The 16,510-nt window shown below is 44.7% G+C and overlaps 1 protein-coding gene across 4 annotated transcripts; it reads right to left on the minus strand.

Moving 5' to 3' along the window:
- Nucleotides 1-389: 389 nt before the first annotated feature.
- Nucleotides 390-16,501, minus strand: LOC144511767 (uncharacterized). Of its 4 annotated transcripts, XM_078242033.1 has the most exons (5): nucleotides 16,417-16,501; nucleotides 16,003-16,068; nucleotides 14,779-14,896; nucleotides 8,999-9,082; nucleotides 390-3,386 (listed from the first exon to the last, which is right to left on the minus strand). In XM_078242033.1, the coding sequence occupies exons 4-5, from the start codon at nucleotides 9,064-9,066 to the stop codon at nucleotides 2,978-2,980; spliced, it is 477 nt and encodes a 158-aa protein (XP_078098159.1). In that variant the 5' UTR covers nucleotides 9,067-9,082; nucleotides 14,779-14,896; nucleotides 16,003-16,068; nucleotides 16,417-16,501; the 3' UTR covers nucleotides 390-2,977. The 4 variants fall into 4 exon arrangements, with proteins under 4 accessions (XP_078098159.1, XP_078098161.1, XP_078098160.1 ...); XM_078242035.1 differs by lacking the exon at nucleotides 14,779-14,896; XM_078242034.1 differs by lacking the exon at nucleotides 16,417-16,501 and having other exon boundaries at nucleotides 15,867-16,005.
- Nucleotides 16,502-16,510: the final 9 nt, after the last annotated feature.

The following is a 16,510-nucleotide window of genomic DNA, read 5'->3' on the forward strand; positions in this document are numbered from 1 at the left end:
TTGGTGGTATGGGGAGTGAAGATTTAAGGCGGTGAATGGGGTACCAATCATCCTGGGCTACTTTGTCCTGGATGGTGTCGAGCTTCTTGAGTGTTGTTGGAGCTGCACCCATCCAGGCAAGTGGGGAGTATCCCATCACACTCCTGACTTGTGCTTTGTAGATGGTGGATAGGCTTTGGGGAGTCAGGTGGAGAGTTTCTCGCTGCAGAATTCCCAGCCTCTGACCTGCGCAAGTAGCCACCGTAATTATAAGGCTAGTTCAGTTCTGTTACTGGTCAATGGTAACCTCCAGGATGTTAATAGTCATGCCTTCCCATCTTTTGCCCCATGTGAAATGATTAATCACCATACCATTATCAGTGCAAAATAAGAAATGGAGACAGATGTGGTAAATGTGCAGTGCTGATTATTATGCTGTAAATTTATTTTACTGTCAAAAAACAAGGGGGTACATGTATCCCCCACTGCTTCTACAGTTGAAAGCTATACAGGTGTTTCTGCTGAAGGGGGAGGGTATAGATGAGGCAGTGGGGAAAAGGACAAAGCTTTGGTGCACACCCATGGTAATTGCACAGAAAATATTCGCAGAGGCATCCTACGTCAGTGGATGAGGTAGCAGCGAAACCAAATGTGGGAGAAGTGCAGAGTGGAGGACAGAGGATCACCAGTTGTAGAACTGCCAGCCCATAGAAATGCAACTCCACGTTAATCGAGAGAGAGGGAAGGATTTAAAAAGCACGGAATATCAAACCCAATTCAGTAAATACTCCCCACTCACTGAAATCGGCAAAACAGCAAACTTTTCTTTCCATCCAATGGCTGCCCCAGTCAATGTTGGGAAAGTTAAAGTCCCCTACTTTTACCACCCTATTTTTCTTGGAGCTTTCTGTAATCTCCTTACATATTTGCTCCTCAATTTCCCACTATTTGGGGGGCCTGTAATACAATCCCATTATAGTGATCTCCCCCTTCTTATTTCTCAGTTCTACCCATATAGACTCAGTGGGCGAACCCTTGGATATATCCCCTACTCCGTACTGAGATATTGGACAAACTTGGTTCGTTTTCTTTTGAAAGTCGGAGGCTGAGAGGTGACCTGATAGAAGTGTACAAAATGATGAGAGGCAGGGGTAGAATGGATAGTCAGAGTCCTTTTCCCAGGGTGGAAATGTCAGTTACTCGGGAACACAGGTTTAAGGTAAAATGGGGAAGTTTAAAGGAGATGTGAGGCGCAAGTTTTTTTTTTACACAGAGAGTGGTACGTGCCTGGAATGCACTGCCAGAGGAGGTGGTAGAAGCAGATATAATAGCAACATTTAAGAGTCATCTTGACAGATATATGAATAGAGAGGGAATAGAGAGATATGGACTGCGTAGAGGCAAAAGGTCTTTAGTTTAGGAAGGTGTCATGTGTCAGTGCAGGCTTGGAGGGCCGAAGGGGCTGTTCCTGTGGTGTTCTTTGTTCCCAAACTCCTCACAATATAAAGCTGGTCTACACCATGTCTGCTCATCAATCCCCCCAATCCCAGGAATCGGTCTAGTAAACTTTTGTTGCATTCCCTCTCAAGCAGGCAGGCCCTTCCTTAGATGATGGACTCTCCCATTGCTTCGATGGACAAGTGTTCATGATGTGGAGATGCCGGTGTTGGACTGGGGTGGGCAAGATGAGAGGTCACACAACACCAGGTTAAAGTCCAACAGGTTTATTTGAAATCACAAACTTTTGGAGCATTGCTCCATCGTCAGGTGAAGTGGAACGAGGCGCGCAGGCACTGAATATATAGGCGGAGTGACGCTAGCCCGTCACTAACAGGTAATCAAGAGTGTCAAAGGATAAGTACTGACAGTGTAGTGCAGTGTAGGCTGGCTGAATAACAAGTCTTTACAGATAAGTGCAAGCAGTTGAGTATAATCAGTATGTGTTAAGTGTCAACAGGCTGTATAACAAGTGAAGGGATGACATAAAGAACTGATAATTTAAGGCAGAGAGATAATTACAATAAATCAAAGAGTAAAATGGTGCTAAACACTGTGCAAACTAACTCAGGCAGGATTCTACCAAGAAATAAGCCTTTTCCTCCTCTGGGATTCTAATCTTTGGGGGTGGGGCTCTCTCTGGAAGGTGCAGCATGAGAATTAGAAGACAGGTCTCCCCTGTCACTCTCCAAAAGGCTGGAAATCTAGGACCCCCTAAGTATCTTTGGTTTCTATGCCAAATGGTTCTAAAGAAGGGATTCATGTCCATGGGGAATGCTGCTACTTGGAACAACAGAGATAGCTAGCTGTTAAGAATCATACTTTGTCATGTTTAAGTATTCTAATTGATAAAATATATGCTCATTCTTTTTGTTAGATTCTAACTGTGTTCTTAAATAAAGTTCGTTTTATAAAAGCTTCCGAGTGGGTCAGTTGGGCAGCACGGTGGCACAGTGGGTCAGCACTGCTGTCTCAGCGCCAGGAACCCGGGTTCAATTCCCGACCTCGGGTCACTGTCTGTGCACAGTCTGCACATTCTCCCCATGTCTGCATGGGTTTCCTCCCACAGTCTGAAAGGCGTGCTGGTTAGGTGCATTGGCCATGCTAAATTCTCCCTCAGTGTACCCGAACAGGCGCCGGAGTGTGGCGACTAGGGGATTTTCACAGTAACTTCATTGCAGTGTTAATGTAAGCCTGCTTGTGACAATAATAAATAAACTTTAAAATTGCATCATACCTGGAGTGAAACACCTTGTGCTCCCCGATGCCAAAATCAAACGCAAAAGTTAGGGTCTAGGCTAACTCCATAAGATACCTTGGAGCAGTCGGTAAGTACCGGGGTGATGGGGAAAAAGGACATGTTGCGAGTTGCCAATGCACCATGAGATTGGACATTTAAAACAATGAGAAATTATAAAAGCAGCAAGCATTTGGACTTTGGTGGAACTTTTCCACCAATACAGAAAGGAAGCTGGTGGAAAAGCAGTGCTTGAAGATCACATTAAGCAGCAGCATCATCGACGGTAACACGAACACGGCAGTCGGTGCCTTGGGTCATTGTTGCCGAGATTGTCACATTGCCGAGGTTGACCGAGATGCCTTGCTCCTGATCTGGTCCAAAAAGCGCCAAGCGTTGGAGAACCGCAGATGGGTCCCTGCTTTTGATGATGGCATAAAATTCATCCCTCTCCGCGGGATCCGCCGTCACGTACAAGCCAAGCATCTGACACAGCTCGCCAACTGCCACAGGGTTCTCGAACATCACCCCAAAATAACAGGACCCCAGCTGGTAGCTCAGGACTCCGACGCACATAATCTCGCCGGGGTTGGTGTTGTACAAGCTCACACCTTCAGCATTCGGGAGAACAGCTTCCGGCTTCCGGGCCGTAGAATTACCATCAAGAAACACCCTGGGAAATGAATAGTAATTAATGAAAACTGTTAGTCCACTAAAGGGGGGGGGCAATTCAGAACGTTCTGAGTCTGTACGTTCTCCCCATGTCTGCGTGGGTTTCCTCCAGATGCTTCAGTTTCCTCCCACAGTCCAAAGATATGCAGGTTAGGTTGGTTGACCATGTTAAATTGTCCCTTAGCGTCAGGAGATTAGTGGGGTAAATTCATGGAGTTACAGGGATAGGGCCTGGGTGGGACTGTTGTCAGTATAGACTTGATGGGCCAAGTGGCCTCGTTCTGCACTGTAGGATTCTATGATCTCCCTCAATGCCACATTCCCGTGCTATCCCCATAAATCTTGATGCTATTCGTATCCAAAAAGCTACTGATGTGTGTCCTGGACATGCTCACAACCCCTAGCGTAGAGAATTCCAAAAGATTCACAAAACCGAGAGAAGAAATTCCTCCTCATCTCAGTCTCACATAGTCTACCTCGTATTCTGAGACTGTGTCCCCTGGTTCTAGACTCTCCAGACAGGGGAAACATTCTGTGAGCATCTACCCTGTCACACCCTGTAAAGTTTCAATGAGATCACATCGCCTTCTTCGAAACTGTAGAGAATACAGGCTCAGTTTTTTCTACCAGAGTGGATAACTTCACACTTATTCACATTATATTCCATCCGTTACGTTCTTGGTCATTCACTTAAGTCTGTCCAAATCCACTTGAAGCCTCCTTGCATCCTCCTCACAACAAACTTTCCCACCTCGCTTTGTGTCACTGACAAATTTGGAAATATTGCAACTGGTCCCCATATCCAAATCATTTACGTAGCTCCTGAGCAACTGTGGCCATAGCAGTGCAACACTCCACTAATAATAGCCTGCCCTCCCGAAAATGAACCATTCAACCTTACTCTGCTTTGTGTGTTAACCAATCCTCAATCCAGACTAGTATATTTCCCCCAATTTTAGTTACTAACCCCAAGTGGTTCCTTCTCAAAAAAACCTGAAAATCCAAATACACCACATCCACTGGCTCCCCTTTATCAATGCTACAAGTAACATCCTCCAACAGGTTTGTCAAACATGACTTCTCTTTTATAAATCTACGTTGGCTCTGCTTCATGTTACCATGACTTTCTCAGCCTCCAGTTATCACTTCCTTTAAAACAGATTCTAACATTTTCTCTACCACTGGCATCAGACTAGTAGGTCTATAGTTCTTAGTTCTCTCTCTCCCCTCCCTTCTTAAACAGTGGGGTTACATTTGCTACTTTCCAGCCTGCAGGAACTTTTCCAGAATCTGTAGAATTTTGAAGGATAACCACCATGCATCCACTATCTCTCTAGCCGTCTCAGTCAACACTCCGGGATGACTCTCATTTGGTCCAAGGGATCTATCAACCTTTGACCCAGTTAAGTTTTGAGTACTACCTCTTTACTAAATATTAATTTCTTTTAAGTTCCTCAGTTTCACAAGTCTCTTGATCACCTAGTATTCCTGGGAGATTTTCTGTATCTTCTTCCATGAAGATAGACGCAAAGTAACTGTTTAGTTTCTCTACCATTTCTCTGTTCCCCACTATAAATTATCCTGTCCCCACCTGTGATGGGCCCACATTATGCCCTAGCTAGCCTGTATGTGAAGAGTTGTCTGTCTTTATGTTCCTCACTAAGTTGCGCTCATGTTCTCTTTTCCCTTTTGCAATCAGTTTCTTAGTCCTCCTTTGCTGGGTTCTGAATCACTCCCAATCCCCAGTCTTACCACTTTTTCTGGCATCCTGGTAAACTTCCTCTGATCGAACACAATCTTTATTCTGTTAACCATGGTTGATTTACCTTTCACTTTGGGTGTTTGTGTTTTAGTGGAACGTATATCTGTTGCAGATCATGGTATCTCTTTCATTACTAACCATTGCCTGTCTACCATCAAATCTTTTTGTGTATTTTCCCCAATCCATCATAGCCGACTGGCCCCTCACAGCTTCATAAGACACCAATTTCAGAATGAACTACATTACATTCAAGTTTATTATGAAATTCTCTCATATTATGGTCACGCACCCATTTATAGCAAGTTTATTAATTATAGAATTCTTACAATACAGGAGGCCATTCGGCCCATCAAACTTGCACTGACAACAATCCCACCCAGGTCATGACCCCGTAAGCCCACCTATTTACCCTGCTAATCTCCCTGCCACTTAAAGGGAAATTTATCATGGCCAATTAACCTAAGCCACACATCTTTGGACTGTGGGAGGAAACCGGAGCACCCGGAGGAAACCCACGCAGACATGGGGAGAACGTGCAAACGCCAAGCAGTCACCCTAGGCTGGAATCAAACCTGTGTCCCTGGCGCTGTGAGGCAGCAGTGCCAACCACTTACCCCTTTCTCATCAACATACTAAATTTTAAATTGTCCAATCCTTAGTTGGTTCTTCAATGTATTGCTCCAGAAACCCATCTCGCGCACACTCCAGGAACTCATACCGCATAGCATTAGTGCTGAATAAGTTTACCCAGTCTGAGTGTAAATTGAAATTGTCCATCATTACTGTATTACCCAGATTACATATACATCTAACATCCTATTTAATACTGTGCCCTACATTACCACCACTGCTCAATGGCCTGTAAACAACTCCCACCAATATTTGCTCCCCCTTGCTGTTTCTTAGCTCCACCGAAACTGATTCTCCATCCTGATCCCTTCGGTTGAAGCTTCATTTTTACTAATGTACTGATCTCCTCCTCCTTTTGCCCATCCTTCCTGAATGACAAATACATCATTTATGATTAACTGCAAGACAGCCCTGCCCTGTACTGAACCCTGGAACACCTAGATAACAAGGACACCTTTGTCAGACTCATATTTATTGATTAAAGCTCAGCCTTCAACAGCATTATTCCCACAAAACTCATCTCCAAGCTCTGTGGCCTGAGCCTCGGTTCCTCCCTCTGTGACTGGATCCTGAACTTCCTAACTCTCCGACCACAATCAGTAAGGATAGGCAACAACACCTCCTCCACGATCATCCTCAACACCGGTGCTGTGTTCTCAGCCCCCTACTATACTCCTTATACACCTATGGCTGTGCGGCCAAATTCCCCTCCAACTTGATTTTCAAGTTTGCTGACGACACCACCATAGTGGGTCGGATCTCAAACAATGATGAGTCAGAGTACAGGAAAGAGATAGAGAATCTGGTGAACTGGTGCGATGACAATAATCTCTCCCTCAAATGTCAACAAAACAAAGGAGATAGTCATCGATTTCAGGAAGCATAAAGGAGAACATGCCCCTGTCTACATCAATAGGGATGAAGTAGAAAGGGTCGGGAGCTTCAAGTTTTTAGGTGTCCAGATCACTAACAACCTGTCCTGGTCCCCCCATGTCGACACTATAGTTAAGAAAGCCCACCAACACCTCTACTTTCTCAGAAGACTAAGGAAATTTGGCATATCAGCTACGACTCTCACCAACTTTTACAGATGCACCACATTTTTAGTTGTATCACAGCTTGGTATGGCTCCTGCTCTGTCCAAGACCGCAAGAAACTACAAAAGGTCGTGAATGTAGCCCAATCCATCACGCAAATCACCCTCCCATCCACTGACTCGGTCTACACTTCCCGTTGCCTCGGCAAAGCAGCCAGCATAATTAAGGACCCACGCACCCCGGACATTCTCTCTTCCACCTTCTTCTGTCGGGAAAAAAATACAAAAGTCTGAGGTCACGTACCAACCGACTCAAGAACAGCTTCTTCCCTGCTGCTGTCAGACTTTTGAATGGACCTACCTTGCATTGAGTTGATCTTTCTCTACACCCTAGCTATGACTGTAACACTACATTCTGCACGCTCTCCTTTCCTTCTCTATGAACGGTATGCTTTGTCTGTATAGCGCACAAGAAACAATACTTTTCACTATGTTAATACATGTGACAATAATAAATCAAATTTTAAAAAAACAGAGTTTGTAAATTCTGAGGGGAGTTGAACCAAGACACCACTCACCCAATATGAGACAGCGGTCAGGGTCTACAATGGACATTAGCACAAGGGGGGGGGGCGGAATGGTGGCATAGTGATTAGCACTGTTGCCTCACAGCGCCAGGGACCCAGATTCGATTCCCGGCTTGGGTCTATGTGGAATTTGCACATTCTCCCTCTGTCTGTGTGGGTTTCCTCCCACAGTCTAAAGTGAGTGGGCGAGGGTCTGGCAGATGGAGTATAATGTTGGTAAATGTGAGGTCATCCATTTTGGTAGGAATAACAGTAAAATGGGCTATTATTTAAATGGTAAAAAATTGCAGCACGCTGCTGTGCAGAGGGACCTGGGTGTCCTTGTGCAGGAATCTCAAGGAGTTGATTTGCAGGTGCAGCAGGTAATTAAGAAGGCAAATGGAATTTTGTCCTTCATCGTTAGAGGGATGGAGTTTAAAAACAGTGAGATTATGTTGCAGCTGTATAAGGTGCTGGTGAGGCCACACCTGGAGTACTGTGTACTGTTCTGGTCTCCTTACTTGAGAAAGGATATACTGGCACTGGAGGGGATGCAGAGGAGATTCACTAGGTTGATTCCAGAGTGGAGAGGGTTGGCTTGTGAGGAGAGACTGAGTAGACTGGGGTTACACTCATTGGAATTTAGAAAAATGAGGGGAGATCTTATAGAAACATATTAGATTATGAAGGGAATAGATAAGATAGAAGCAGGGAAGTTGTTTCTACTGGCGGGTGAAACTAGAACTAGGGGGCATGGCCTCAAAATCAGGGGAAGCAGATTTAGGTCTGAGTTGAGGATGAACTTCTTCACCCAAAGGGTTGTGAATCTGTGGAATTCCCTGCCCAGTGAAGCAGTTGAGGCTACCTCATTGAATATTTTTAAGGCAAGGATAGATCAATTTTTGAACAGTAAAGGAATTAAGGGTTATGGTGAGCGGGCGGGTAAGTGGAGCTGAGTCCATAAAAAGATCAGCCATGATCTTATTGAATGGCGGAGCAGGCTCAAGGGGCCAGATGGCCTACTCCTCGTTCTTATGTTCTTATGTGCAGGTTAGGTGCATTGGCCATGCAAAGTTCTCCCTGTGTATCTGAGCAGGCGTCGGAGTGTGGTGACTAGGGGATTTTCACAGTAATTTCATTGCAGTGTTAATGTAAGCCCACATGTGACACTTTAATAAATAAACTTTATTTATAAATAAATAAACTTTAATGAGGTAAGGAGTCGAGAGGGTAAAAGGGGATAAGGAGGGAGGGCACAACATAGAAAAGCGGGGGTGGGGAGAGTCATGAGGAAAATGAGGGAGGAGAGGCAAGTGAAAAATGGAGGGTGGGAGGGGAATAAGGAAAAAGGGAATAGTGAGTGAAAGGAGGAAACGGGGTGGAAGGGGTGGTGAAAAGGTGAGACAATAGATGCTGAAACAAACATTCTCGTCAGGATGTCCCCCCCTTCGCCCAACCCAATCTGTTGGACAAAATGGGGACTAAAAGGGGGTCAGTGTTGAGGTGGCCAGAAAACAAACACACCCCAGACATTGCAGAAAAACTAATGAAACCAGTGACTCGAGTGGGGCCTTTCAACCCATTGAGGCCGCTCTGCCTCGAAGCCAGACTGTACCCACCTGGGAGCGGTGAGAGACTGAACCTTACTCTTGTTGACGGTGGTAACTTCGACAGAGGCGGATTTCATCTTGGCGAAATTTTAACTGGAAAAGAATAGACGCCCATTAAATTTGGCTAAACAGGGAGTGGGGGTATGGGGGGTGCAGGGGAAATAATCATTCCAAAAGGTTTACCAAAGAGGCACAAACAAGTTAAACATTTTTCATTTAAGTCACGCCCAGTCAGAAGAAGGAACAGTTCCTCAGTCCACCTAGAGTTCAGCAAATGTAAATAACTTGGAGAAAGAGACACCCGCCTGGAACCTGCAATTAAAAACATTCTGAAGAGTCATTTGCAGCTCAAAGTGTTAATTCTGCTGCTCGCTCCACAGACGCTGCCAGACCTGCTGAGTTTTTCCAGCAGCTTTTATTGTGGTTTCAGATTTGCTGAATCCACCCCGTATATTTATTTTACCGTACTGAAAGCTGAGTTGTTGAGAGGGTTAATTAACCAGTGCTGCTGAAATCACAAACTAAAACGTAAAGTTTATTTCTGGTTGTCACAAGTAGGCTTACATTAATACTGCAATGAAGTTACTGTGAAAATCCCCTAGTCGCCACACTCCGGCACCTGTTCGGGTAACGCTGAGGGAGAATTTAGCACGGCCAACGCACGCTAACCAGCGCGTCTTTCAGGCAGAGTGGGAGGGAAACCGGAGGAAACCCACACGGACACGGGGAGAACATGCAAACTCCACACAGATGGTGACCCAAGCCGGGAATTGAACCCGGGTCCCTGGCGCTGTGAGGCAGCAGTGCTGACCACCGTGCCACTCATATACAACTCTACCTCATGCCCCAAGCGACATAGTGCTTAAATTTTACATTCTTCAGCATTTCTGAAGCTTGGGGCAGAATTGGTGAACTTTCGTGCAGTTGTCAGAAAGAAAAATGGAATAAAGGGACAAGCAGCAAGGCAGCTAAATACTGCCACTGATCGCGGGGCAATGGGGAAGGGGGAGACTAATGGTGCTACCAAATAAACCTGTTGGACTTTAACCTGGTGTTGTTAAAACTCTTACTGTGTTCACCCCAGGCCAACGCCGGCATCTCCACATCAAGGGGGAGACTGCCAGGGATGGAGGATGACACAAACTTTGAATTAATTCAACCCGAGTTGCGATAAGACTATAAATGCAGTTCGTTTATTCCTAAGGATGCACACCAGCTTTCTCCAGCCTTATTCTGTCCATTCGTGTCTGCGTGGGTTTCCTCCGGGTGCTCCGGTTTCCTCCCACTCTCCAAAGATGTACGAGTTAGTTGCATTGGCCATGCTAAACTGCCCCTTAGTGTCAGGGGGACTAGCTGGGGTAAATACATGGGGTTAAGGGGATAGGGCCTGGGTGGTGCAGACTCGATGGGCCGAATGGCCTCCTTCTGCACTGTAGGGATTCTATTTTATGATTCCTGTTTCTGTGCAGTAGCTTTTCTGATTTCAATACACATGGCGGTGTGCTGAACTTCTCCAGTAGAGGGCGATGGTTCCCCATGCTTCATTTGTGGACTCAGCGCCTAGATATAATTTCTCTCTTTCTCCAAACTCGAGGTTTAAAGTGCAAAGGGTAACAGCACACAGGTAGGCTGCAAGCACTCTTGCCTCTATTTCTAACGTCCATCAGGGAAAGGAAAACTGAAATAAAAACAGAAAACGCTGGGCATACTCCGCAGATCTGGGGGCAGCTGTGGATCGCGAAACACCGCGTGTTTCAGCTCAGCCAGTCTGTGTCAGGTGCCGGGAGAAGCTACATAAGAACTGGGAGCAGGAGTAGGCCATCTGGCCCCTCGAACCTGCTCCACCATTCAATAAGATCATGGCTGACCTTTTCGTGGACTCAGCTCCACTTCCCCAGCCCGCTCACCATAACCCTCAATTCCTTCACTGTTCAAAAATGTATCTATCCTCGCCTTAAAAAACATTCAATGAGGTAGCCTCAACTGCTTCACTGGGCAGGGAGGGAATTCCACAGGTTCACAACCCTTTGGGTGAAGAAGTTCCTCCTCAACTCAGTCCTAGATCTGCTCCCCCTTATTTTGAGGCCATGTCCCCTAGTTCCAGTTTCATGTTACATAGGAAGAAGAAGCAGAAGGAAGCAAATTCAACCTTGAGCCTGCTCTGCCATTCAATCAGATCATGGCTGATCTCTCCCTGGTCTCAAATCCACCCCCCCAAATTCTTTTTTTTTTAAATTAGAAATATATCTATCTCCTTCTTGAAACCATTCAATGATTCAGACTCCACTGCGCGATGGGGCAGAGAGTTCCACAAATCACCACCCTCTGCGAGAAGTAGTTCCTCCTCATCTCAGTTTTAAATCTATCGCCTCTCAGCCTATACCCTGTGACCTCTTGTTCCAGATTGCCCCACAAGAGGAAACATTTGGTCTACATTTACTTAATCAATCACTTTTAGAATTTTGTATACCTCGATCAGATCCCCTCTCATCCTTCCAAACTCCAGCGAGTACAAGCCCAAACTGTTTAATCTTTCCTCAAACGTCAACCCCTTCATCCCTGGAATCAATCTGGCCCTTGGGACACAATGAATTCAGCAAATTTAGACAGTGGCCTTTCCCTTCCGTCTTAACCTTCTTTTATATCCCAAATGTTTTTTGCTCCTGTGCAAAAATCTCCCCTCCCCCACTGGGCCATCTGTCACTTATTCCTCAGTTTTGCTGCATCTTTGTCGCAATCTCTCCCAGCTCTACTCTGTTCGACCCCCCTCTCATACAATACATAACCCAACACATATTTCTCTCTCTTTACATCTGAAGAAGAATCAGTTGGAATTGAATCATTAACTTTTTCTCACCCGGCAGCCACTGCCAGACCTGCTGGGTCTTTGGAGCGTTCTCGGATTTTGTCTCAGATTCCAGCAGCCGCAGTATTTTGCTTCTAAATTAGCTGCCTGTCCTGCCTACTGTCCACCGGGCTGATCACTTGCTTATTGATCTTTTTGGAGGTGCTGTGTCCACATCCCCACACACCCGAGTGGGAGTAACACTCTCACCTGCAAGTCCAAGGTCATGAGTTCAAACCCTACTCCAAAGACTTGATTTATTCTTGTCACATGTATTAACATACAGAGAAAAGTATTGTTTCTTACATGCTATACAGACAAAACATACCGTTCAGAGAGAAGGAAAGGAGAGGGTGCAGAATGTAGTGCTACAGTCATAGCTTGGGTGTAGAGAAAGATCAACTTAATGCAAGGCTTGAGACTGGAGTATATAATTGTTGCTGACACTCCCTGGTGTAGTACTGAGGGAGTGCTGCATTATCAGAGGTGCCGACGCACTTGGATGAGATATTAAACTGTCTTCCCTCTCAGCTGGACATATCAGATCATTTAGCGTTATTCCCAGATTAGTAGGGGAATTGTCCTTGGTGTCCTGGCCAAGATTTATCACTCAACCAATGTCACCAATTCAGGATTATCCGTCATTATCTCAGGAGATACTCTGTCAGAGAGTTGGTGCAGACTCGATGGGCAAAATGTTTGTGGGAGCTTGCAGTGCACAAGATGGCCACCCATGTTTCGTTACATTACAACTGTAACTACAGTCCAAAATTGGTAGCAAAGACTTTGGGGAGTCATAGAGGTTTACAGCATGGAACAGGGCCTGCGACCCAACTTGTCCATGCCGCTCCTTTTTTTAAAACTCTGAAGCTAGTCCCAATTGCCCGCGTTCGGCCCATATCCCTCAAAACCCATCTTACTGTCTAAATGCTTTTTAAAAGACAACATTGTACCCGCCTCCACTACTACCTCTGGCAGCTTGTTCCAGACACTCACCATCTCTGTGAAAAAATTGCCCTTCTGGACCCTTTGTATCTCTCCCCTTAAAACTTATGCCCTCTAGTTTTAGACTCTCCTACCTTTGGGAAAAGATATTGATTATCTAGCTGAGGATCTTGGGTTGTGGCAGGCGCTATATAAATACAAGTCCTTTGCTTCAGGAGGTCTTGAAAGATGTTTTACTTCTGTTGCGTGGCAGAATAGCAGTGGAGTTTGCAAAGCAGATGTCACAACACTTCTTTTCCAGAAACTCAGCCTGCCCGTTTAAGTGGCAATACATCTTCATCTATAACAGTGTGCACTGTGGAAAACAGTAGAATGCTGCCTTTGGGATTTACACACTCCTATTAATAGGGTCAATTTACAAGCTTGCTGTCTTGCGGGATAAATAAGCAATACATCGCAGGGAGGTCATCAAATCCTGTTTGTGTGTTCTTACGGGTGAAGGTGACCCAATAACTCAAAGGTCACCCCGGTGATGAGGAACGTAAAGCGTTTTATAGGATTTCTCCCAGGAGAATTTTTTTTACTGCATGCATTAAATGTCTCATAAATCTCTCATGCATCAAAGGGTTATTAAAAAAAAACAGAACTCTTTACAGGAGAAAGAATTTAAAAAAAACCCCTGCATTTATCCAACACCTGTGACATAGAAATATATGGTGGCACAGTGGTTAGCACTGCCGCCTCACAGCGCCAGGGACCCGGGTTCAATTCTGACCGTGGGTCACTATCTGTTTGCACGTTCTCCCCGTGTCTCCGTGGGTTTCCTCTGGGTGCTCCGGTTTCCTCCCACAGTGCAAAGATGTGCGGGTTAGGTTGACTGGCCATGCTAAATTCACCCTTAATGTCCAGGGAAGTGTAGGTTAGGTTATTAGCTCCATGATAAATGTGTGGGGTTACGGGGATAGGGCAGGTTAGGGCAGGCCTGGTTACAATACTGTCAGAGAGTCAGTGCAGACTCGATGAGTCAAATGGCCTCTTCTGCACTGTAGAGATTCTATGATAATAAAATGTCCTGAGGCACTTCATAGGTGTGTCTGGAAACAAACCACAGGAGCTATTGGGACAGGTGATCAAAGGTTGGTCAAAGAGGTAGGTTTTAAGGAGTGTCTTAAAGGAGAGCAAGTTGGAGAGCTGGGGAGGCAGAGAGAAGGAATTCTAGGAGTTGGGGTCTTGATAATTGAAGACACAATCACCAACGACGGAACGATTAAAATGCAGGATGCGCAAGAGGTCAGAATTCGCTGTAAAGACTATTTCATAGGCATCGAAACATGATCCCTCAATGCTCAATTCTACCAATGAATCATCTACTTTTAAGTAACTTTCTGCTAACATGGCGCTGGAAGACACCGAATCCTACCAGTCGTAGCTCACTTGAATAGTTGCACATGACAGGCCCTCACCGACCAGCCTCGCTCTCCTTTGCAAAGTCCCGAGCAGAAGCAGGCTAAGAGTGTGGCAGGGGCAGGATTAATGCCTGCTCTGTGATATCCAATAACCCCAATCCCTGGAGATCATGATGTAGTATAACAAGTAGCAAGATAGCTTTTTAAATCCAGATTAGCCCACTTGGGTGGGTTGCCCCTACTTATATTTGGCAAAATATCAATGAATATTTTTGCAAGTTTCCCTCCAAGCCACTCACCATCCTGACTTGGAAACATATCGCCGTTCCTTCGCAGTTGCTGGGTAAAAGTCCTGGAATTCCCTCCCTCACGGCATTGTGGGTCAACTCACAGCACATGGACTGCAGTGTTTCAAGAAGGCAGCTCACCACCACCTTCTCAAGGGCAACTAGGGATGGGCAATAAATGCTGGCCAGCCAGCGACGCCCATGTCCCATGAATGAATTTTTAAAAAAATGTTTGGCATATAAAATATTTAAACTTGCTGATAATTTGCATAGCGCCTTTAATGCAGTACAGTGTAGATTATTTACCTGAAGCTTGCTTTCACAATTCAGTGTGCCGCCCGATTAATTCCCCTCAACTTCAGCAGGAGTGATTCAGACTCAACGACACGTGGCTGGATTTTTCCAAGTCCAACCCAAACCTCAGCTGAAGGAACAAAGCCAGGCAAGATTGTTAGCGTATTCCTGATGGATTAATCTGCAACAAGATTGTAATTTTCCCAGAAATTATAGAACTCCTCAGGAATCATTGCCCCATCACGAGGGAACAGGATAAAAGCAAATTGCTGGAATCTGAAACCAAAAGAGAAAACGCTGGAAAATCTCAGCAGGTCTGGCAGCATCTGTGAGGAGAGAAAAGAGCTGACGTTTCGAGTCCAGATGAATAGCTCTACCCCACCTCGACCCCTTGGTTTACATTTTATTTAATTTTTAACTGTCAACTGTTTAACACCTAAAACTTCCCCCACACATCTCCCTTAAACTTTCCCCCTCTCACCTTGAACCAGTGTCCCCTTGTAATTGACACTTCCACCCTGGAAAAAAGCCTCTGACTATCCGCCCTGTCTATGTCTCTCATAATTTTATAGACTTCATTGGATCAATAATAGACTACCTCTAATTAATAACCCATACTTGGTAAAAGGACCATCTATTATAATGGAGGGTTCTTATTCAATTTCCAAGAAATGTTATTTTGAATTTATTCCCAAAAACCAGAGTTCACTAATGATCATGTTGGTCAATTTTGCCTAGTCACAGTTCACAAAGATAATATAACTTGAGGCTGAGCATTCTTTTATCTGGTTTCTGTTTAATTATCAGCGGTAGCATCGTGCTTGCAAGTGTAACAGCAAGAACCATACAATACCACTTTTTTAAAGTCGTATCTTTCATTGGTGAATTCACATTGTTGTGAAGGGAATTACCAAGTTGTTGTGCAAGCTAGTTTGGACTCCTGTTAAAATATATTTTACTGTGAGTTCACCTAAAAATTAATTTTAACCTAACATTCCTGTATTAATTCCTTTTTATTTCACCCGTATTTCTTCACAGTACAATATCTCAAAACTTTCATTCCTAGGTCATTCAGCTTAAAAAGTCTGGGTCATCTTTACCTGTGCTGTTTACACCTTTCCTTTCAAATTAAATGAGAGGCATTCAATGAGAAAGTAAACAGCAAGTTTAGAATCACGCTTGTCGTCTGCTGCTGTACCACTGGTCATTAGGAAAATCCATTACAAACACCCTTACCCTCTGCCACTGATATTCTAAACCGCCTCTATCGTCCCAACTTGCTGCTGGTCTTTGAAGTGACTCCTTTTGGGAAAAAAAACGCACTTTTAAAATAGCACCATCCAAATTTCTTCATTTCCTGAGGAACTCCCTTAAGAAACAGTCTAGGAAATTGCATGAAAAAAATTAAAAGAGATTTGTGCATTTCATACAACCACCAAATTGTATGCACAATAAATTTAATAAACTACATGCACATTGTTGTTATAGCATATTGTGCATAAAGATGCTTTTTATACAACTTCTGGTGGAAATCAATGAAATTATAAGCAAATAATTAACATTGCAAAAAATTACTTAAGGTTACAAGTGTCCAAATTATTTATTTATAAAGAGACATATATTAAATAGAGAGAGAAAGAACTGCCTCACCTGTGCTCCCAGAGTTGGATACACTCAGGTCCAAAGTTTGATAGTCAGGTTCAAAGCTGACGTCATTGAATAAGGGCTGCCCCGCCCACCGGTG

The sequence above is a fragment of the Mustelus asterias genome, chromosome 25 (assembly GCF_964213995.1).
Source record: "Mustelus asterias chromosome 25, sMusAst1.hap1.1, whole genome shotgun sequence".
In the NCBI taxonomy this organism is placed as follows: Eukaryota; Metazoa; Chordata; class Chondrichthyes; order Carcharhiniformes; family Triakidae; genus Mustelus; species Mustelus asterias.

Coding starts and splice junctions, on each gene's coding strand:
- LOC144511767 (XM_078242035.1), bottom strand. CDS start 9,066: ATGAAATCCGCCTCTGTCGAAGTTACCACCGTCAACAAGAGTAAGGTT. Junction 3,387..8,998: donor CAGTCTCTCACCGCTCCCAG/GTGGGTACAGTC, acceptor TTCATTTCCCAG/GGTGTTTCTTGATGGTAATT.